Raw genomic sequence first — 23,282 nt, 5'->3', positions numbered from 1 at the left:
ATGTTGGGGAATTTGGAAGGAGCTAAACCCTGTCGCCCACCTCATCTCATGTACCAGTAATGGAACTGTGTACCATCCTCAGCCAGTCCATGAGTTCAGTCCGCCTGGGTGGCTGGCTCAGGGATGGCCAGGCGAGGCAGTGAGAGGCAATTCTGAGGAAGGTGTTGGGTGTATGGGGAAGAGGAACTCTCTTTTCACTGAAGGGATATTAGTTGCTCATAGACATTTGCCCAGAGGAAAACCAGCACACGAGAGAGGAGACTGGGGAGAGCGGATGAGATGATCGCTCATGACCCAGCGTGAGCACCTGGGGTTAGCACACCCTGAAAACACAGACCCTGGCTTTTATTTATTTTTTGGCATGAGCTAATTTAAGCTGAGCTTCTATGATGTGAGAGTCGTGACTAATACACACAGCAAAGCATTCAGTTGCTCTGTTAAGGCTCCTGCTCCCCAACAATGTTGCTTCTTCCATCCAGATGAACTTTCCTCCCTCTTGTCCACCTCTCTAAGGCACAACTCAGATACTCTCCCATCTGGAATACCTATCCAGCCCTCCCCGTCTCTAGCCAGAATTGGTCCCCTTCTTGACTCAGTTTCCCTAACCCTTTTGGGTAGGACCTGGCCACACAGTGTCTTGATTCTATCCATTCACTTGTCAGCCTCCTCACCAACAGTGAGTGACATGCAGGCAGAGACCACACCTGTACTTGTGTTCAGATGGTCCAGAGCAGGCTCTGAGATACCCTGGGGAAGGAGAAGGTGGTTGGGGCAGCCAGCCTTGCAGCTAAGCCCACACCTACCTGGATGTGGGCCTTTCTAGCTGGGGGCGGAGAGGCTCACCCAGCCCTTCTGTCTCCCTTTGCCTCTTCTTCCTCTGTATGCCCAGGACTTCTGTTTTTACCAAAACAAACTGAAATCAGATGTAATACTTCTGGGCTCAAACACAGAGGGCTCATCGATGTTGCCCTATTGGGCTTCTAGGAACGGACTCATCTGAGAAACAGGAGTGGGGAGGAGGCCAAGCTGCCAGACCTCAGTCTTCCTACTCAAACACACCTTCAACTGGCCCTCTACCTCTGGCTGCAGAAATAAGAGAAATCAGCCTAGCCCTTACCCACAGAAGTCAGCGAAGCAGTGGAAACCTTCAAGTGTCGGTGAGAAAGCCTCCTGTGGGGACTGTGGGCTCTGAAAGACAGGACAGAATCACCTTGTTAAGAAAATTTGTCCACTGAGCATGTAAATAGGTGCCTAGATGTTTGCCTATGCTTTCAAAGTCATCCTAGAGCATGGCTTTCAATCTCGTCTAAGCTTGGGATTTGTTAGAAACACACATTCTCAGGCCCCACCCACCAACAGGATCAGAAACTCTGGGGATGGGGTCCAACTCTGTGTGATTGATTGAACAAGTCCCACCCCCCAAAACCAGGTGCTTCTGAGGCTCGCTAAACCACTTCCCTGAGGAGATGCAACTTTATCTATCAGGGCTCAGACTCTGAGTATCTAACTTGCAGAAAACTCATAAAATGTGAGTAATTGCTTGGTAGAGATGCAGATGATTTCTGTTGGGGAAAAAACATTAAAAAAAAAAAATAAGGTTTCATTGTCCCATGAAACATTAACCTATTTTATATCTAACTTGGCAATCTTATTCCAGCTTTCTTGTCCTCACTGATTATATTAAGTATGTCCATTTCTTGTATTCTCTTTGGAACTGGTTTTGTATTCCTGATGGTCCCCCCACCCCATTAATGAGTTAAATAAATCTTTGACACAGGCTCATTACATATCTGTATTAGAGTTATCTTGGTAACTTTTTGGAAATTATACTTAGACCATCTCATTCCAGTTAGACGAAGGCATGAGCTAGTGCTGTGTAAGACTGAGGCAGTGACGTCCCCGTGCATCTGAGCCCGTGTTCCTCCCACGAGGTCATCTGCCACACGGGCAGAATACTAGTCAAGAATCCACATCTTTCAGGTCTGTTTGCAAATATATGGACAGATATGATAGGAAACTCCCCTGCTATAATTTGTGCTTTTCTTAAAGGTTAGCCAAGTGCAAAGATCCGAATCCAGGAGAGAAAATAATATGGGGGAGGGGGAGATAATGGAAAAATGCCATGCTCTCTCTCCCATTTTGAAAAACCGCTTGATTATATTTCATCAATAAAATCATCAAGAAAGAAGAAAAGATTTGTAAAACAAAAACAAAAACAAAAACAATAGAGTTGTCTAATCCCACATGCTAGGAAATAGTGGACTTTATTGCATAGATTAGGCACATAGGATGTACCTGTTGACCGGGTTTTTGTCAGTTTCTCCTTCCGGTGAACTGGCATCCCCAGTCAGGATGATGGTGGGTGGACTGCAAGATATTCCTGCGGTGGCAGGGTCCTGGTGATTTAGAACAAGAACACAGATGGAGTTAAGCTTCCAAGAGCTGGGACCTTTATTCCAGCGTCGTGATACCAGAGCCTTCTTGATATGGGCCAAAGGCAGTTTATTTGGATTATCCAGAAAAAAGAAAAAGAAAAAAAGTTTCTCCTTCATTCACCTAGCTTAACTTGGTTTATCTTTTAGGCACTAAGATTAGGAAACGACAAAGCAATTCCTGGTTATTTCTCACTAACAATATATTAATAGGAAAAGAACAGTAGAGTCCTCAGGCTGCAACCAGCCTGCTTGGGGAAGGATGCAGGCCAGAAGAAAAGGTGATGACACACACATTCCTGATACCCAGTGACAGTCCTCCATTTGGCTAATTGTGACATTTCAATAAAGGTAATTTTTTCCATGGGTAATGGAACATGGTTTTTAACTTTTCTAACTTTGTAAAAATGTTTTAATAAATAAACATTTCTGAAATAATAACAAAAGTTACAGGCCAATTCTTTAATTTTTGATAGTTTGCAACTACTAAGCAAAATAGAACAAAACTTCTAGCCACCAAAATGAAAGTTATTACATTGTAAGTTGGAGCAGCTGTAGTGAAAAATGGTATACTGTTATGCTGCTAATGGCTGTGTGAATTGTAAAACCCTATGTATACAAATGTAACATACAAATTTGTATGTTACAAATATGTATAATAAATATTTGTTGAGTGAGTAAATGAATGAATGAAATAAAAGCATGCTGTATAGGATATACAACAGAATTCATAAAGATGCACGTCAACCTGTGTTTTCCCACACCTAAGTGGACTGGAGACAGAAATAGGACCAATGAACAGTAACAATGGTATCTCTGATTTTTCTGCCACTTGATGTCCCAGTATATCCATCTCAGAATTGTTCCCAGTTATATCTGGGAGACTCTCTGGGGGTCCTCTTTTATGATCCTTCATCATTTTCCTTCTCCTTGCCCTGCTCTCCCATACTGGTGTGTGATGTTCCAGCCCTCTGTGAATGCCCTACTCTCCCTACCAAAGACCTGTCTCCCTTTGCTCCTGAGCATGTTACACCACCTACAATATCAGTGCAGCTTCCTGGAGCTTCAGAGCAGTGGGTCCCCACGGCCTCTTTCTATGGAGGTCATGTCCTTCTAGAGCCTCTGGGCATTAGTGCTCTTACCTCTACTGGCCTCGATGAAGCCATGGCCTGGGGGCTGCCCCCACAGAGCCGGGCTGAGCTGTGTTCTTTAGCCCTTGGTATGCAGGGGTTGGCTTTTTGCAAAGTGGGGAGGTGGCCCTCCCTTGTTTTCACATTATTTTTTCTTATCAAGTAGGTATTATACAGAGTTATCTGGACTTCTTGATTCCCACAACTTTTAGTGAAACCAGCTCTTCCATTTTCATCTGCATCTATTCCCTCCCTTGGCCTCAAACATGAGGCCAGGTGAGCTGGGGAAGAGTCTCTGAGTCCAGCCAAGGAATGCCAGATCCCTGTGTTCCACAATCTTTCAGCAGGAGGGAGTTGCAGTGGATGAGACAGGGAGAAATCCTCAGAATCCCTGAGCACATGGAAGGAAACTTCGGACAAGGACTCTGGCTGGGTAGGAGTAGGAAGCAGCATTGCCTTTTTCCTTTTCCTTTGGAAGAATCACACCCTCAAATTTCTGCTAGTCATCCACTAGCTGTGTGTCCTCAGGCAAGCTACTTAACCTCTCTATGCCCCATGACAACTCACAAAGCTGATGTGAGGATTAAAAATAATGTTGAGAAAGTACCTTAGCACAAGACTGATATATCAATAAACTGTCATACCACTGTCAAATCACTTTTCTCTCTCACTCAACAAACACATTTTAATTATGCATCATGTGCCAGAAGCAGTATGAGATACAAGACCCTCAAGAGCTCACAGACAAGCAAGGGATACAGAGAAGTAACTCATACTGGTAATACATATCAGGTGATAAGGGATGAACCACATTCTTTGCAAGCTCAAAAGAAAGCAAAGCGAACTCTTATGAGGGGAGCTGGAGAAGACTCTCCAGAGGAGGGGACATTTAAGCTAGCTCTTGAGGGATGAATATGAGTTTGCAATACAAAGATATTAGAGGAGGGACTTCCCTGGTGGTCCAGTGGTTAAGAATCCGCCTTGCAATGCAAGGGATAGGTGTTTGATCCCTGATCAGGGAACAGAAGATCCTATGTGCCACGGAGCAACTAAGCCCACAAGCCACCACCAGAGAGTCTGTGTGTCACACGAAAGATACCACGTGACTCAGTGAAGCTCCTGTGCTGCAACTAAGACCCGACCAGGCCAAATTTAATTAGTTAAATAGAAGATATTAGGGGAGAGGTTTTGGGCAAAGGAAATAGCCTTAGTAAAAGGCATAACAGCACTAAGGATTCATCAGTGTAGCTGGAGCATAGACTATGGAGTATGTGAAATAACTTGCTTACTCTTCTCCCACCCCTTTCCCTCTCTCCCTCTCTCTGTTCCTCCCCAACCCAGCTTAGTCTTCCAGCTCCATTCAATTCTTCATGGTGCAGATTGTTTTAACCCCCTCCTTTTTTTTAATGATTGACACAAAAGTTTTCAAAAGTCTTAGAGTCTAAGAGAGCGGCCAGTCTGTAAACTTTTGCACATTATTACACTTAATTCTGTCTGTTTATCCAGAAAACAGTTATTGAATGCCTACTACATGCTATGGTCTATGCTAGGGCCTACGCAGACAAAGGTGAACCAGGAGGACCTCTGAAATACTTCCCCAGCTAGCACAGTGGGAGGGGAGTGGGGTAGAAGTACCCTCCTCCCCACTGCTACCCATCCCAGGTAGGGTCCCGCCGGTCCTGCCGGTCCGGTTGGGTGCCCTCAAGGTTGACGCTGTGAGGTAACTGGTCTGCAAGGCGCTGGAGGGACTACTTTCCAGTGGAGTTTTCCCTGACTCCTGGTGAAAGGGGTGACTATGAGTCCCTCTCCAGAGGTGACTGTCATACACGGGGCTCCTGGTACCCTCACCCAGAGGAAGGCCAAGGGCAAAGATTCCCACACAGAAAGGCAGAAACGAGGCCCTGGTGGCGAGTGCCAAGCATGTAATCACAGACACACACACAATTTGAAACTGCTTAAAAGCCAAGAGGCACGAAGCAATCAGGGAGAAATCCTCTAATCCCCTGATGGAATGCCCTGGAATGTCCTCATGCTCTCCTTCCAATGTGTACAAAATATACACTAATAAAATCAAATTGTTCTCTCCCTAATCAGCTCACAGAAAGCTCCAGGCCATATCTAATTTTCTGCAAAACTGTTTTTGTGGGGAACATTTAGTCTTGTGCTGGCTGGGTTTCACTTTAACGGGGGAGTCAGCAGTCAGGAGAGAGTGTGGGAAGAGTCCAGGGGCCCTCCGGGTGAATTCTGCCAGGTTTTAATGCTGTGTAAATACTCATCCTTGCTCCCGCTCTGAGCTGCCAAAACAGAAGGCAGGGCCTCAAGAAAGCTTGTTGGGCGGCGCATTCAAACAGAATCTGCCAGGCAGGTTCCTGGCTCCAGGACTTCAGGACTCAGGCTCTGGAGCCACACTAGTTCATGATACAGCTTTTCACATTAGTTGTGTGACCTTGGGCAAGTGACTTCACCTCTCTGTGCCTCATCTATAAAATAGCTATCTCACAGCATAGTTACAAGAATTCCACAGACTGATGTAGAAATAGGATTGCCAGATAAAAGACAGGATACTCTGTTACATTTGAGCTTCAAATAAAGAACAATTAATTTTCCAGTGTAAGTAGGTCCCAAATACTTACACTAAAGTATTCAGTGTGAAGGATCTCTGAAGGTAAAGACTCTGCCTTCAGTGCAGGAGACCAGGGTTCGATTCCTGGGTCGGGAAGATCCCCTGGAGGAGGGAATGGCAACCCCCTCCAGTATTCTTGCCTGGAGAATCCCATAGACAACAGAGATTTGCGGGCTACATTCCATGAGGTAGCAAAGAGTCAGACATGACTGAGTGACTAACACATATGTCCCAAATATTGCATGAACATAACTGTTTCATTTGCTAAGTGTGGCAGCTCCAGATGGTAAGCTTGTAGAAGGGCAACCGGCAGCTAGTAAATGCTCAATGAGTGTCAGATGTTACAGTCTGCTATTGGTACCTTTGGGGTTCAATTAATGACTTTGGATTTTGGTTTGGAGGAGATTGTTCTTAGTTTTGCATCTACACAACCATTTGGAGTTCAATTAGGAGGACTTTGCACTTCGGTCATGGAGCCACAGAACGTCTTTCATGGGACACACGGCCACAGAAGCCCAAGTAACAAAGGCCTCCCAGGGAAGCCCACATCCAAGGCCTCCCCGACCTGGCTCCACTCCTGCTCACCACCTGCATCTCAGACAAAGTAGAGATGACTCTTACCTACAGGAGAAGCAAAGAAACGAACATGCATAGAAGGAAGTGGCATTTAGTCCAACCCACTGCCTGCGGGGCCTTGCTCCAGGCACTTCCTGTGTGTTTTCTCATAATCCTTCCAGCAACTCCGAGGATGAACCTCAGGACACCCATGAACAACGTGGGGTGAGAATGCCTCCTGACCTCACAGAATCGTGCAGGGGAGGTGAGAAGACGAAAGCAAAAGCCCTGAGTGTGGAATAGGGGATGAATATGTTTCTTTTCTTTCCCCCTTTTTCATATTTCACTTCCCACTTAACCAACAACAATAAAAACCAGACTGTCCAGGGCTGCACAACCCTGGGGAGAGACAAACGCCAGGCCTGTTGGCCTCCTGCCACCCACGTTGCCCGTACAAGTTGTCTCCAGGTCTTGGGTCTCACCTCCCCTCATTTCTGGTGCTTGTGCAGGCCTCTGACGCGCCTCTCTTATTCTTCCAAATTGTACCCTACACAGTGAGCCCCTTCCTCCAGGAAGCCCTTCAGGCTGAATACACAGCTGGAGGAAAGATAACAGGGGCACCCTTCTCACCTTCCAGGGCCCAGCCTCCCCAGGGATCCCTCCCCTTCCCTGGAGTCAGCCGAGCACTGCAGGAGTTGGGCCATCTCCCAGCATGCTTGCCCTTTAATAAGCCAGCAGGTCACATTTTGTTCTCTTTAAATAAGCCTTATAGAAACATTTAAATGTTTATTTCACTCATAAATTCCCAAGAATGCACCACAGTTTCCTAACTGCCTGGGCGCAGGGATAAATATAGGCCAGTGTCACAGACGGGAATATTAGCTTCCTTTCCCCCATGTCACGTGACGAGCCCTGGCTCGGAAGCTGTGAGCAGCAGACCACCCCCAGCCCAGGAGTGGGGAGTTAGCTCCTGCACTGGGAGCCTGGCAGCCGGTCTGGGAGAGGACTGTGCAGGCAGGCAGCGTGGGGTGGTGAAGTTGGGAGGTCTACACTGGCTTCTCACCTCGGTGACCTCGGGCAAGTCACTTAACTTCCCTGGCCTTCCTGTTCTCAAATTAGTTGAAGCAAACAATCCCCATTTTCCAGGCCGGTTTTAAGGGTGCCAATGACAGTGAGGATGGTGACGGAGGGTGGGCACTGCTGTAGCTGTATCCCCAGGTCCCTCTCTCACAGCCCGGAGGGCAAACAAGGACTGCCTCTGGAGAGACGGCCCTGGCCGCAAAGAGGCTTAGCACTCTCGTGACAGGATAAAAGGATTCTCTGGGGACTTCCGAGAAAATGATTATTCCAGCAATGAGTCCTAAGAGCATGGGAGAGAGCAGAAGTGCCTCTGCCGAGCTTGGCTGGACCTGGGGCTCCTCCCTGCCAAGCGCGGAGGATCAGAGTCTGGCTCCCGGAAAGCTCCCCGTGGCCCGCTGTGTGGGTTTCCCCATCACTCATGGCCTGCCTTGCCTCTGTAGATCCTCTTTCCGGCCATCGTCCAGTCTATTCCCACCAGTCTGGGGTTGTTGCTTAGTTGCTATGTCTTGTCCGACTCTTTGCGACCCCACGGACTGTAGCCCACCAGGCTCCTCTGTCCATGGGATTTCCCAGGGAAGCATACTGGAGTGGGTTGCCATTTCCTTCTCCAGAGCATCTTCCCAACCCAGGGATTGGGAACTCCTGCATGGACAGGCGGGTTCTTTACCACTGCGCCAGGGAAGCCCCAGTCAGGGGTCACCCACCCCCAGATTATCCTACCTTCTTCATCGCTGTTTTTACTCTTGTGCCATCAGCCTTTGAAGTATGAAAGTGCACAGTGTCTATTAGCCTTCCTCTGTTGGGGAGGAGGGTATCACACAACCAGGTGGCCATTCACCCATGATTATCTTCTATCCTCTCCTCCTCCTTCCTGTCCATCTCCTCCTCCCTTAAGTCCAGGCATTTAATCATCCATACAGCCAATTAGGCACCCAGCCTATCACACAACCATCCATCCCTAAGCTCTTACATATGCAAGAGCCTATGCTCAGGACTGGAGATATACACATAGCTCCTGACCCTAAAGGAATGCAACCTGAAAGGGTACTCAGAGAAATAAAGAAAAAGACAAGTTACTCTATTGCTTATAATAGGATCAATAATTGTAATATACATTCCTGACCATCTGTAATAACCAACATTTCTAAAGCACTTTCAGCTTTGTCCCAGACAGTTCCACAGCTATAACCTCACAACTCTTACTCTCTGACCCAAACCACTAAAAGCCATCCTGGTAGAACAGTCCTCTTGACACGTTCTGAGCTTCTCTTCCACAGAGGATGGGGCATCAAGCACCTACCTCCCATGCCTGGGATTTCTGGTGTCTAAGACACTGGATTTACGGCTGGGTGGGACCAGGGAAGGAGGCAAAGGTGGTGGGAACACCTCAACAGAAATGGGTTTGAATCTCCACTCAGCCATGACACATCAGGTGACCTTTGACAATTATGTAACTTCTACAAAATTCAGATAATAATAATATCTACTTTGGGGGTTCCCAGTAGATATCTCCAATATCTTATACATCAGACTCTAATGCTTTACTGACAGTTTATTTGAAGATACTTCACTGAAGATCTGAACAGAGCCTGTTTCTGCAAAGGGCAGGATGAGATAAGGATGAATTCAAAATCTTCAAATGGAATATTCAAGGTACTCCTCAGTTTCTTGTGCTTAGAGTGTACTTCCTTGCCTCAGTTTTCTCATCTGTAAAATGTATAATAATCATACTGATCTAGAATTGCTCATGTAAAATGCTTAGAGCACTGTCGGTCACATAGGAAGCACAGAAAGTAAGAGGGTTCTCAAAGGGTTAGTTGGGAGGGTGGTGGGGGGTCTCCCCACTCTGCACAGTCCTTACCAGTTTCCAAGTATTTAACATGCATTATCTATTTCACCTTCATCTTGTTCCTGACAGAGGATTGATTCTTTGAGTCCTGAACCCTTTTCCCACCAGTGTAGAGCATGAATTTCTCCAGGGGCCTCCACTGGGGTATAGATGGAACCATAGCCCACTGACTAGTGAACACAGGGTCTGAACAGCCAAGGGGAGGTGAAGTGGAGAGTGAAGCTGGCAATCCATCTTACACAGTCACATGTGTTAAGGTCTAGATATTTCTGAGGGTGGCAAAGAACAAAGATCCTCCAGTCCCTGATCAGAGAAGGTCATGAGAGCAAGTCAGATCAGAGAGACCTGTCATTCAACTGTAAATCCACAAGGAAGTACACACCCTGAGAGTGGGGCCTTGGATGGTTAGAGCTCAATAAACGCTTGGTGAATGAATTCAATAAACATTTATTGAGCAAATTAAATTCAGTTCTGTATTTGCTGAGTACCTGCTACACGTCAGCGAACTGCCATCCCTTTCCTGTGTGCTCAAGCTCCACTGCATTGTAATGGGGTGTTTTCTGGACTAGAAAGAAGAAAAACCATCATTCTAGGCCTGTTTCTCAGCTATGAGCCACGAGGCAGTGAAATTCAGGCCTTGTTACTTCTTCATTATGTGACTTTGGACAACTGGCTTAACCTCCCCAAGACTTACTTTCCTAATCTATAAAATGGGTACAGGCATTGCTAACTTACAGGGCATTATAAAGGTCATCTGAGATCGTGAGTGTAAAGAGCTTAGCCTAGAACACAGTAGGAGCCTCACATGTTAGTTTCTCTCCTTGCATCCGGATATAATACCTAAGTGATCTGAGCTTTCCAGTTTCCTGGGGATGATGATCTCTGTCCCCACAGTGGCATTAGAGGACCAACAGCAGTGATACCTGTGGAAACTTTTTAATAGACCATTTTGTGCTGTATGAGGGACTGAGAACTTTGTTGAGTACTAAGTAAAGTTGAGTACTTTACTTAGCACTGGCTATATATTATTCTGGTAAAGTCAAGTTGCCTAGGTTTGAGCCTTGGCTCTTACAGTCCCCTTAGCTGTGTTGCCTAGTGCACCTTACTTTCTTTTCTGTGCTTAAATTCTTCATCTATAAATGGGAAGAGCAATAATACCGACCTCACAGAGTTAGTGAGAAAACTAAATGAGATCATATAGACATAAACCTAGCATAGTGCCTGGAATTGCCTTAAGAGTTAGCTGTTGTGAGCGGCTATTACTGTAACACTCAGCTTATAGATAAGGAAGCTGAGGCATGATGAATAACCCACCCAGGGTCACACTCAGGGATGAAGTGCAGGCCCCCTTCACTCTGCCACATGGCTAACGTCTCATGTTCCTATGAAACAGAAGCATTTCCTGTGCCTTCCGGAACTCCTGGCTGTTTGGGGAACCCTGCTTGGAATTCTTCTCTTCTAACAGGACAGCCACGCGGGATGATGGTGGTGCGTCTGGATGTGTCTCTTACTACACTAAACAGGGAGAGAGTTCCAGGTTTGTTATGGTGGCAGCTACCATGCTATCCAATTCTGGGCCAAAAGATGGGGAGACCCCGCAGCTTCATGGTCAGAGGTTCTAGGAACTCCTCAAACAGATCCTTTCCTGTTAGGGCTACATGCAGAGGGCTGCTTCTCCAGAAAACACTCCAACCTCATTTTCAATTAAGTAATAATTGGGGTAGGGGTCAGGGTGGGAGCAAGGATGCTGCTGGTTAGTTGAGTGCTGCAGTGATCATGTCAACCAGATGCTGCTGTGTGTGAGGGTTAAACATCAGTTTCTGTCTAGAGGATCAGAAAGTGCAGTACAGTAAGTTCCCTACATACGAACCTTCAAGTTGTGAAGTTTCAAAGATGGGAATGTGTGTTTGCATGTAAAATCACGCTATTTCACACATCTAGAGTACGTTGTCTCACGCACGCATCCTCTACAAGCAGTTGTGCTTTTGTGTACTTCACTGTACAGTACTCTATAGAGGGCAGGAGTACAGTATATTTATTTCAAGCCCAGGGTGTCCGAAAGTATAAAAGCTTACTATGTTCTGTGCTTTTTTATGTATTACTTGTGTGAAAAGTATTATAAACCTATTACAGTACAGTAGTCTACAGCCGATTGCGTTAGCTGGGTACCGAGGCTAACTTTTTTGGACCTATGAACAAATTAGACTTACAAAGGCACTCTCGGAACAGAACTCCTTCGTATTTGGGACTGACTGGACCAAGGAGGTGCTCGGGCAGGCCTGGAGTGAGAGGAATGAGTTGTGTGCGGCCTGAAGCAGGAACAGCATGGGGGCCTGGTTTTCTAGGGCTCAAGGCACACCCAAGCGTGCTGTTTTATCAGGACCACAGCTGTGGCACTTCAGGTTTGTAAGGCGGTGAGTGCTACAGGGCCCAGGTTGGCTGACTCTGACAAGTGGTTTTGAGAGCAGAGGACAGCATTCCCTTGATCCTAGCACCTCTCACAGAGGCCCCAGTGCCAAAGCTGACAGTGCTCAGTGCAGGGCATAGACTAAGAGTGTGGGCTCTGGGGCCAGGCTGCCTGGGTTCGAATCCTGGGCCTTTCACTTACAAGCTGTGTGACCCTGGAGGAAGGTACTTAACTACTCTGAGCCTCAGTTTGCTCAGCTACGAGATGGGACTGATGATACCTACCTCATAAGGTGGCTTGAAAGTTAAGTGAGTTAATAGAGTAGTAACCCCAACAAGGTCCATATGGTCAAAGCTATGGTTTTTCCAGTAGTCATGTATGGATGTGAAAGTTGGACCATAAAGAAGGCTGAGTGCCGAGGAATCAGTGCTTTTGAATTGTGGTGCTGGAGAAACTCTTGAGAGTCCCTCGGACAGCAAGGAGATCAAACCAGTCAATCCTAAAGGAAATCAACCCTGAATATTCCTTGGAAAGACTGATGCTGAAGTTGAAGCTCCAGTACTTTGGTCACCTGATACAAAGGGTGGATACGTTGGAGAAGACCCCCATGCTGGGAAAGATGTAAGGCCAAAGAGAAGAGGCGGCAGAGAATGAGATGGTTGGATAGCATCACTGGTTCAACGGACATAAATCCGAGCAAACTCCAGGAGATAATGAAGGACAGAGAAGCTTGGTGTGCTGCAGTCCATGGGGTTGCAAAGAGTCAGACATAACTTAGTGGCTGAACAACAAGGAAAAGAGTTAGTTAGCACAAGGTTAGCTGTTATTAGTGGCTTTATGGATAATGGAGAAGTGGGGTAAGGGAGTGGTTAGAGAATGGTGGTCAGAGGAGATGATGTGAAAGATATGAGGTCAGCTTATGAGCTCACACTGACCTGTCCCTGGGGCCTTCCAAAGCCCCTGAAGGGGGATAAGGGTGAGATCCAGTGAGAACTGGGCTCTTATAGTTAATATGAATGTCTCCGTACTTTGAGGTTTGTAAGGCCCCTCTGAGGAGGCCATGCAGTTCCAGTGAGTGGAGGTGCTAATATGGCTGTTGGTCACAGGCCTGGAAAGAGCTGATGTCCTGGTTACACTGCCTCTGGGGCCTGGGGCCAGGTCTGGTGCCCCACAGTGAGGCAGAGACAGGCTGGTATGTGTGGGGAGGGGTTGGAGGAGGCTCTGAAATGTGCCATGGCATCAAAGCCTGGAGGAACTGGAGGCAGAGAGGCTCTAGGAAGACGCAGAAACCTCCTTCATGTATCTGTGGGTCTTCACCCACAACAGGCCGCTGTGAGGACAGAACTGAGGGAGTCGGGGGAGGCAGGCTCCAGCCTGACCATGAAGCAGAGCTGCCAACCACCGCACAGGTCCTCCCCAGGAGACTTTGGTCCAGCAGGTGTAAGTTGGCAGAGGAATCCAGGGTTAACAAGCTCCCAGGTGACTTAGACCAGGCAGAATTTTGCCTGTCTTTAGAGGAAGGGGCTTAGATGTGCCCTGAGATCCCTTCCCGCTCTGTCAGTCTGTGATCCCATAAGGTCCTGGGCTCATATCCTCATAGCTTCTGTTCCTGCCAGAGCCTCTTGGCTACCAGCTCATCCCTGTCGGCCCTTCCCTGTTCAAAGGCAAACCCAGGAAACACTGCTCAGGACACAGCCTCACCAGAGGGCATCGTCGGGAGGCTTTAGTTCTTTGTGCATTTTGATTATAGCTTCTGCTTGGTATCTTAAACAGTATATCTCTCTGTCTATCTGTCCAAGTCTGTGTATGTGTGAAAGTGTGTTTAGGTCTGGCATGTATATGAGTGTTCGTGTGCTTATGAGTGTGTTTGTGTGTGTGTGTGTGTGTGTATGTGTGTGTGAGCAGAAAGAAAAACAGGATCTTTTGTGTTTTTGTGTGAGAAGGCCTCAGCTAGTGCTCGTGTCAGTGATGAGAAGTGGGGGCTGGGGCCTGAGGAACCAGAAGTAGGGCCGGACCCCAGGGAGCTGTAAACTCGGAAGCATGGTCTGTTTTTTGCCCTGTTTCACAGAGTGGGAATTCACACGGCACCAGGAGTTCCAGCCCAGTCCTCCTGGCCAACCTTGCTTCCCCTTGCTTCCTCTGCTGCTTTGAGCAACTCAGGCTCCAGCCCCCAAGGCTCCAGTCTAACTCTCAAGACCTAACTGTCTCCTGAGGCTGCAGCTGCCGGAGAAGCCCCATGTGGGTTGTCCGATGGGCACTGCAGAGGAAGATACTCTTTACTTAGGATGCCTGTGGGCTTCTGGAGGACTCAGGGAGGCCCAGGGCCTGTCAGTCAGGGCAGAGAATAAAAGGATACTCAATCTGATGTAGCCTTCAGCATGGGGTCTAACCTGTCCCAGCTCCACAGTCCCTCAGGCCAAAGAAGGCCCTCAAGGGCTGGGCTGAACAGAGAGAGTCCAAGAGGCAGCCACTAACACTCGCCCTGGGGAAGAGATGAGGAACCAGAGGTATGGAAAAGTTAACAGACTCAACATCAGGTCTCTTGGCCAGCATGTGGAAGAGCTATGACTTCAGCCCAGGATGGCCTCACTCCAACAGAGTCCATGTTCTGAAATCCTGTGCTAATGGGCCTCTCATAGGATTTGGGCATCCTGGCTCCAGCTCACCCGGGTTCCTCATGGGTCCTTCTCCTGATAGACTCTGGCACTGCAGAGGCTATTGAGGCCCACAAACAGTCTGTCTATTTTCTTATCTCCCCATGAGCACATGGAGGACCTTCAGAGACCCTGAGGGCCCAGGGTCCATGTTATAGAAGCCTGGTTCGGGAAAGTGATTTTGCGGGGGCTGGAATCTGGAGTTTCTGCTGCTCCGCTGGGGCTCTCTGACCCTCATCTGTATGGTCAGCTCCTGGCACACTCTCACTGCTTAGTTACCCCTAGAAATTCACCCTCACCTCTGACCCAGTGAAGTTACACCTATGTGCGGTTTGAAGCCATGATGAGGGGAAAGGCCAGCAGGCTTTTGTGCTGACTGGTCTTGCATCTTGGTGGAGGTTTGAAGTGTCTTTTAATTAGAGAGGTTTGAAACCAAGAGGAACTGAACTTAATGTGTAAAGGATCTCTTCTCTGAAGGATGGAGCTGTGTCTTTGCCCATCTTTCGTTAATTTATTTTTTAGGAACACTTGAATACTTGGGGAGCAGGGCATGGCAGCTGTTCAGGGGAGTTGCCCAGGATTCAGGAGCTAGATTTTGCATCAGAACCTGTCTTAAGGGCACTGTCATTGTGAGTAAAGTGGACAGGGTCAAGGATGACCACAGCAAGAACTGATCCAGGGCTGAGGGGTGGAGATGCTAAGGGGATAGGACCTGGGGAAGGGAATGACCTGGGGATAGGGGGCAGTGACATTGGAATCCAGATGTGTTTTAGTCTAGCTTCCTAGGTGGCTCAGTGGTAAAGAATCTGCCTGCCAATGAAGGAGATGCAGGCAATAAGGGTTCGATCCCTGGGTCAGGAAGAGTCCCTGGAGGAAGAAACAGCAACCTGCTCCCGTATTCTTGCCTGGAAAATTCCACGGAAAGAGGAGCCTGGTAGGCCACAGTCCAGGGTCACAAAGGAGTCGGACGTGGCTGAGCACACACACACACAAGTGTTTTACTCTGTGTTGTACGTCCCTTCTTTAAACTCCAAGATTTCAGTAGATTAGCAAAATGTTTGTTGGGTAAACCTTACAGTCACTGTTGGTAACACTTTGGGGGAATTGTCCACACGTGATTAGGAGCAGCAGCAGGAAAGGCGCAGCAGCAGAGCACACAGTTCGGGGAAGGCTAGATGTCACCTGCGGAGGAGCGGAGGAACAGCTTGGAGCTGCTGAGAGCAGCTGAGAGCAGCACCCACCATAGCCCAGGACGCTCCCGGGAGTGGGGCTCAGTAAAGCCCCGAGCTGTGCCTACGGCCAGGGGCACGGGCGCTGGGCTCACTGTCATTTAGAAACTCAAGGGCTCTCCAAGGCTGCCAAGTTCTACAGCATCTCAGTCCCATGAGCTTGGGATGTGGGGATACAAGAGGCTGTTCTTTTCTAAGTATTTATTATCGTAGTTCCCACAGTTATAATGTGAAAAGAAAACAAATGTCATTATAACATGAAATTTTTCACTTAGAATCTGCCCACTTTTCAAATGTATCAAATTAATGCCAGCTCATATAACCTTCCCTCGCTTAACGAGTGTCTCTGCCTCGGTCTCAGGGACATTTGGAGAATTGTCAGATACAACAACAGGATGTATAAGTTCAGTGCAAACCAACTGCAAAGTTCATCAAGTTCAAAACACCATGTCAGAGAACGTCACGTACAAGATCTTAGATCAATGAGGAGCTCATGGCATTGGACCAGTTAACAAATGAATTCATAATTATGAGGATGATGGAAAGATAGGTTCTTCATGAGGGAATATTGAGAGATTGAAAGAGGTCCTTTGGAAAATGAATGAAGCCCTTAAATATCAAACAAGCAGAATCTCTTAATGAGGGTGCTATAAAGTAAAACGTAAAGGTTGTGACCTCATGTGAACAGATCACTTCATTGGCATAAAAAACATGTAATACAAAAATCAACATACTTGATGAATTCTCTGTTCTTTCTAAAAATTAGCATATAAGCTATATTGTGTGATATGTTTGATTAAAAATTTATCTTCACAATATCATTTGTACAGTTCAACCTCACTGAAACCTTTCAATTTACTCTCTTCATTTCCTTTTTTATAATAAAATCTTACTGACACCCTTTCTCACTATTTACTAAGAAACTTTGATCTTCATTTTAAGAGGATTCAGTTTAAGTGACCTTATGCTGGTGCCCACAGCCCTGACAGGACAAGGCCCTCCAAGCTGGTGGTTCTCCTCCAGGTATCTCTCCATCCTAGGAGGGCAGTGTGACTTCCCAGGAGACCTCAGTCAGACACAGCCTAGGAGGTTCCACTCTCAGGGTATGTGGGGGCCAACTCAAATGACCTCTGGATAGTTTATTCCTTGGTGTGGAAGCCACACACCTTCCCCAGGCCCACTGCCGCCTGCAAAGGCTGGTGGCAAACCCTACGGCCTCAGCCCAGGGCGCCTGGCGTGGCCCCGGCCAGGCAAGCTGCAGGAAGGGAGGGGGCACTTACTTGGCCGGCGGGGCTCTGGGCTGCCTGTGGCTCTCCGGGGGGCTCCTCGTCCTCGGGAATGTGGGGCATGGCAGCCTCCTGGCGGGAGTGACTGCGTGCGCCCGGAACCTCCGCTGCGTCAGCCCCAAAGATGCTCCAAGAGGCCTGGGCTCCACAGGCTGAGGAGACGCCAAAAGGACAAGTCAAATCCAGTCCCATCCCTGACCCATGCCGGGTCCCGTTTCCAGGAGCCACAAACCGCAGAGAGCGCCTGCTTGAGTTTGCATCAACAAGGGCTAAAATAGGCGAGCAGAGGGCATTTGGAATTGCATTTCCTCCTGCTCTTTCGCTCTGTTTACAAAGTCAGAGGCGACCTTAGAGATTTTGCATCTAATTTAGGCTGTACAGGAAACAGCCATCCCAGAAGGATGCTTCGAACTCCTCGAAGCCATAACCGATGGAAGACACTCCAATGGGAACCAGACTTGTGTTTGTCAGCCATTTATTGAGCAGCTACTGGGTGTTAGGCATTATCTAGGAACATTACAAACATCACCTAATTTAATCCTCATGCTGTAGGCATTACTATTTGCATTTTATAGATAAGAGAACTATTTGGAGAGTGAAAGCCACTTGCCCAAATCATACAAAGACCAACCATTTGAATCAAGATCTTCCTGATTTGGTGGCCACTATATCTTACAACCTTGCTTGGTTAGATGCAGGAGGAAGAAGGGATGGTGTCTCCTGACTTCCTGCCCCATGCCTCATCTCATGCCCTTCAGCAGCAATTCTGACCCTCGGTTGAGGAACAGCCCTCACTGGACCTGCCAGGACTCTGCTACAGTCATGATTCTGGAGGCTCAGCCAGGGTGGATCTCATGTGCCTTGTGCAGTGCACAACCCCAGCAACCTTGGGTTGCTGCCCCAAAGCCACACTTAACCCTCCCCTTTTCTTTCAGCTCTCTGAAAAAATAAATTAAAAAGAAAAGAAAGGAAAAAAATAAAGAAAGTTGAGTACCGAAGAATGGATGCTTTTGAACTGTGGTGTTGGAGAAGACTCTTGAGAGTCTCTTGGACTGCAAGGAGATCAAACCAGTCAATTGTAAAGGAAATCAATCCTGAATATTCGTTGGAAGGACTGATGCTGAAGCTGAAACTCCAATACTTTGGCCACCTGATGCGAAGAACTGACTCATTGGAAAAGACCCTGATGCTGGGAAAGATTGAAGGCAGGAGGAGATGGGGGGCGACAGAGGATGAGATGGTTGGATGCCATCACTGAGTTGATGGACATGAGTTTGAGCAAGCTCCGGGAGTTGGTGATGGACAGGGAAGCCTGGCGTGCTGCAGTCTATGGGGTCACAAAGAGTTGGACATGACTGAGTGACTGAACTGAACTGAACCCTCCCCCATGGGGTAGCTACCTTGACAACTGGTTGGGGTTGACCCCAGTCAGCATAATCTCATCCATCTCACCAGTGATTGGCTCAAGGCTAGACAATAGATCCAGAATAAGCCAAGGAGCACGCGGCAGTGTTCTGGGACCCAGATGCTCTCTCTTGCTCTGGGTGGTGGAGTGTGCAGAACTGGTACTATGGACGCCATTTTGCCTCCATGAGGAAGGCCAGACTGAGGAGAAAACTTGACACCTAGAGGAAAGCAGAGCGAGGAGATCTGCAGAGAAACAGAGCTGGAGCCCTGGTCAAAGCTCACCTGCAGCTGGAATTATTTCTTAATTATCCAGTTACACAAAGAATTAAGTCTCAGAGTGTTTAAACCAGTTTGAGTTGGGTTTACTAACTACTAACTACTGTTACTTGTAAGTACTAACTGCATTTTCACATTTCCTTGCTGTTAAGAGGTGTAGGACCAAGATCTGGCAATAAACCTGAGCCAATGTGTCTGGCTCCTCTGATTCCTCTTAGAAAAGGGGACCAGTCATCTCAGGTCTCCATCTGGAGAGGCAGGACAGCAAGGTAGAAGGAACACAGGCTGGGAACCAGATATCCAGATTTGAGGCTCCACTCTGCCCCTCACTGGATGCTTAGCCTTGAAGCCTGGCTTCACCTCTGAGCCTTGGTTTCCTCATCAGGGAACAAAGATAGAATGCCTCCCATGCAGAATAGCCCCAAGATGAAAAGAGAGCTCACTCAGCATGGAGTAGGTGCTCACAGAGGCCACAGAGGCTGGTCTGCGGTCCAGAAGCTTGGCTTGAGCCCAGGGGCCTCTGCCTGGCCTCTTCTCATCCCTAAACCCCTTCAGGTCCCCTGCGCTGGAGGGTGAGGAATGCCTCCAGGGACCCAAAGAACCAACAACTAGTCTTATTATACAACTTCAGGGGTTCCTTGAAGGAGCTGCTCTGGGGGACAGCAGATGAAAACCACCAGAGGCAGATGTCATCCTTAGACCCTGGCCAAGGCCACAGTCAGGAGCTGCTGGGACACACAGGGGGAAACAGAAGACACTGTTATTTACTGAGTGCCAGGTCCTATGCAAGGTGCTGAGACTACAGGAGAAGGAGCCAGAAGGCCCTGCCACCACCCACAACCCCAGGAGTTCTTCTTGTCCCACCTGTCCCAAGAAAGGGCTCAGGAAGGCGCTAGAGTCACTGTGCTATGGTGTGGCTCAGATGTGGCATCAGCCGCAGCTCTTACTGACGCCCCCCCCGCCCAACACACAACTCCTAACCGAGCTTCCCGAGTCAGGCAAGGGGATCACAGATACCCAGATCTCGATACCACAGGTATCCACTGATCACAGATACCCAGAAATCCATGTTGACTTGTATTTTAAGAATTGGGGAACTTTATCTCTGGGAGTGTTAGTCCTTGTGACCACCATCTTGACTTTTGTCTTTCTCTACAGTCACAGGGAACCCCATTCAACTGTGAAACAGTTGGGGTGACCCCTGCTGGTCGGCTCAAGAAATCTCACAGGACCTGTGAGCTGACCTTCACCATGAACACTCACATCTACTCTACCATGAAGATGAAGACGTGGTCTTGGCCCAAAAGGAGCATGGAGTCCTGTGGGGGGAGACAGCCAGAAAACAAGATAAAGAGGGTAAACACTTTGAAAGTGAGATGCTTTCCCAGAAAAGGGTCCCTAACTTGGGAAATTGGGATGAGTGGAATACCATTTTAAGGAAGATTTCACATTAGCAATGGTGTTTAGACTGAGCCATAAATACTGAAATGCTGATGAAATTTCTCTGAACAGAATAGCTGGAGGAGGTGAGACAGGAAGGTGGGTCATTGCCAAGAGGACAGATTTAACCTGACTTTTGGGAACAAGAGCTATGGGACCAGAGCTGTGCCTCCCAGCCCAAATGGTTTCTGTATAAGTATATTGAGCAACAGGTTTGCCCAAAGGTGAGCTCTGTGATGAATTTCTATCACCTCGACTTGGATTTCAGCAGCAGGGACAGCAGTGCTATGCTGTGCTTAGTCGCTTAGTCATGTCCGATTCTTTACGACCCCACGGATTGTAGCCCGCCAGGCTCCTCTGTCCATGGGGATTCTCCAGGCAAGAATATTGGAGTGTGTTTCTGTGCCCTCCTCAGGGGATCTTCCCAGCCCAGGGATCGAACCCAGGTCTCCCATGTTGCAGGTGGATTCTTTACCATCTGAGCCGCCAGGGAAGCCGAGGGACAACGGTAGTGCTGGGTAAAGTATAGAGTAGCAGGGTTGAGGGCAGCAGAAAAATATCCACATGCCCCAGTTCTACCCGCAAAGTGGACTACACGTCCCAAGAAAACTTTTTAAATGATATGCTATGTGTGTGCAGGTCTCCAGGCTGTCTTAACAGTATAGTTTCCAAAACAGGGGAGGTAACAGTTTCACTTTTCTTTTGTCTTAATCTACATGAAGTGTATCGTGCTCTACATGCTAAGAGAGATTCAGACAATGCGGGGTATATTCAAAAAAGGGGAAGCAGGACAAGAATTTATGTTTAAAGAATTAAAGGGACTTTGGTGGTTCAGTGATTCAGACTTCACTTTCCATGCAAAGGGTGCATGTTTGATCCTTGGTCAGGGAGTTAAGATCCCACAAGCCTAGTGGCCAAAAAACCAAAACAAAAACCAGAAACAATATTTTAACAAATTCAATAAAGTCTTTAAAAGTCGTCCACATAAAAAAAGTCATTAAAAAAAGAACTAATGACCTTTAGCCTGGAAAAGAGCTGGTACAGGAAGAAATAAAATCTATTTGCAGATATCTGAAAGCCATTCATGCAGTTCTATTGTCTCCAAAGGGTAGATGCATGGCCAGTGACAGAAAGGTGAGATCAAGGCAAGGAAAAGCTTTCTAGTAGTTGGAACCATCAGAACGTGAAATGGGCTGCTCTTTAAAGTAGTGAGCTCCCCTTCCTGGGAGAGTCTCATCAAAGGCTGGGGCAAGGGTCATAAGATTTCTAACCTACTTCAGGGGCTTTCTCCAACCCTAGGACTCCCTGAAATCCTGAACTCCTCCTAATGACAGCAAACCACAGACATGAGGGACCCATCCCATAGGATTCTAGGGCCACAGTATTCCAAAGTTGCATCAGAAATATCTCTACTTCCTTTCCGTTACCTCCCGCTCCTTAAGAAAGACCTTCAGTCAGTCCCTGGGTCAAAAAACAAAGTAAAACAGAAACAAATTGAGACAAACACCAAGAGGTGTCAGCTACTGCAGGATAAAGCAGAGTGGAGGCTGGCTGAGGTCTCACACTTGACAGGATGGATCCCCGAGTTCTCCAGGGAGAGACCCAGGAGCCCCGCCCACCCAGGCCATTCTCACGCTGCTCCTGCCCCGTTGCTTTCTCTCCCATCCATTATTATAAACTCGCTGCTTAAAATAGCAAGGTAAAAGCAGAGTCCCTCCCTCAGGATGACATCTGGGTTCCGCTGGAGCTCGTGGGCACGCGGACCTCGCATCCATCACAGCAAGTTTAGAATATAATCTCCAGGAAGTGGTGATCTAGAGCACCAACCCAAAAAAGGAAAAAATATTTAGTAATGTTTGGTCTCTGAGCAGCTCCTTCTTTAACCCGTTTTCAGGACGTTTCTTGTTGCCTCTCCAACCTAGTCAGTAAAGGGTTAGGTGGATCATTGCCAAAAGCTATCAGCTCTTTTGACTCTTTCAGCCCCCAGATGTTGCTTAGCTATGTAGCTTGGCCCATTTTACAGGAAGGAAAACTGAGGTGCAGTGAAGTGAAGCAACTTGACTGGTCCAGCTACCTTTGTACCTGATGCAAAACTATCTAAGTCTCTGCAGGGATAACTACACAATCGTTGCATTACTGGAAAAGTCAAAATTCTCTAAACCTCATTTAAATATGTTAGTCTCCCTCTGGCTATTCATCAAAGAAAGCAAACTAATATAATTTTATTCCTTCTTATTCATTAGACATGTCTAGGTGGTCTGCTGAGTACCGGACACTAGGCTAGGTGTATTTCATGTGCTATCTTGTTTATTATTTCCATCTTATGTATTAAGGAACTAAGGATCAGAGAGGTGCAGCAACTTGCTCAAGACCACACAGCTAATAAATGGCAGGCTAAGGATTATAACCCAGGCAAGTTTGAGTCGAAGGCCCCTCATCTTTTCCCTCTTCTACTTGGTCTCCTCCATCAGGAGTTCTGCTAGAGTGTAGCCACCAAACTCAGCAAGGGCACACTGCCCTGCAAGGGAGAGACGGGGAATGCATTCCCAGTGGGGATAAGATAAGATAGCAGAAGCAACAGGTTGTCAGGCCAGGAGTCTTATGAGGCCAGAAGACGGGGCCCACTGTTAGAGGTTCTGTGACCCCCACTGTGTAGGGTGGCCCATTCACCCAGCCATCAGTCTGTGGGTCCATGTGTTCACCCACTCATATTCTTAGTCTTCTACTTATGCAACTGTCCATTAGTTTGTTCATCCAATCGTTCACCCTAGGAAGGCCCACATTTGTTAGGTGAGCAGCACAGACTCTGCCCCTGAGAATGGTCACTGTAGGACCCTGCAGGCCATGGGCAGGAGGGGGCTTCTCTGACAGAGTGGCCGTAAGGCACAGTCCTGCCACCCACAACTGGCAGAAG

At 47.7% G+C, this 23,282-nt stretch overlaps 1 protein-coding gene across 9 annotated transcripts in view; it reads right to left on the bottom strand.

The window, feature by feature from the left end:
- The window catches only part of IRAG1 (inositol 1,4,5-triphosphate receptor associated 1), a 119,645-nt gene that overhangs the window by 56,465 nt on the left and 39,898 nt on the right, over positions 1–23,282 (bottom strand). For 4 of the 9 annotated variants that reach the window (XM_043903037.1, XM_043903064.1, XM_043903029.1 and 1 more), the window contains exons 2-4: positions 17,240–17,397; positions 2,296–2,396; positions 1,118–1,188 (exon numbers count right to left, since the gene is read on the bottom strand). In XM_043903037.1, the coding sequence (XP_043758972.1) occupies positions 1,118–1,188; positions 2,296–2,396; positions 17,240–17,397 (330 nt within the window). Of the gene's footprint in view, positions 1–1,117; positions 1,189–2,295; positions 2,397–8,540; positions 8,635–17,239; positions 17,398–23,282 lie in introns of those variants that run through there. The other 5 variants (XM_043903090.1, XM_043903099.1, XM_043903071.1 and 2 more) reach the window with 3 other exon arrangements.

Source organism: Cervus elaphus, chromosome 1 (genome assembly GCF_910594005.1).
Source record: "Cervus elaphus chromosome 1, mCerEla1.1, whole genome shotgun sequence".
Classification (NCBI taxonomy): Eukaryota; Metazoa; Chordata; class Mammalia; order Artiodactyla; family Cervidae; genus Cervus; species Cervus elaphus.
Note: the sequence above shows the minus strand (reverse complement) of the source record. Positions and strands in the feature narration are given on the sequence as shown.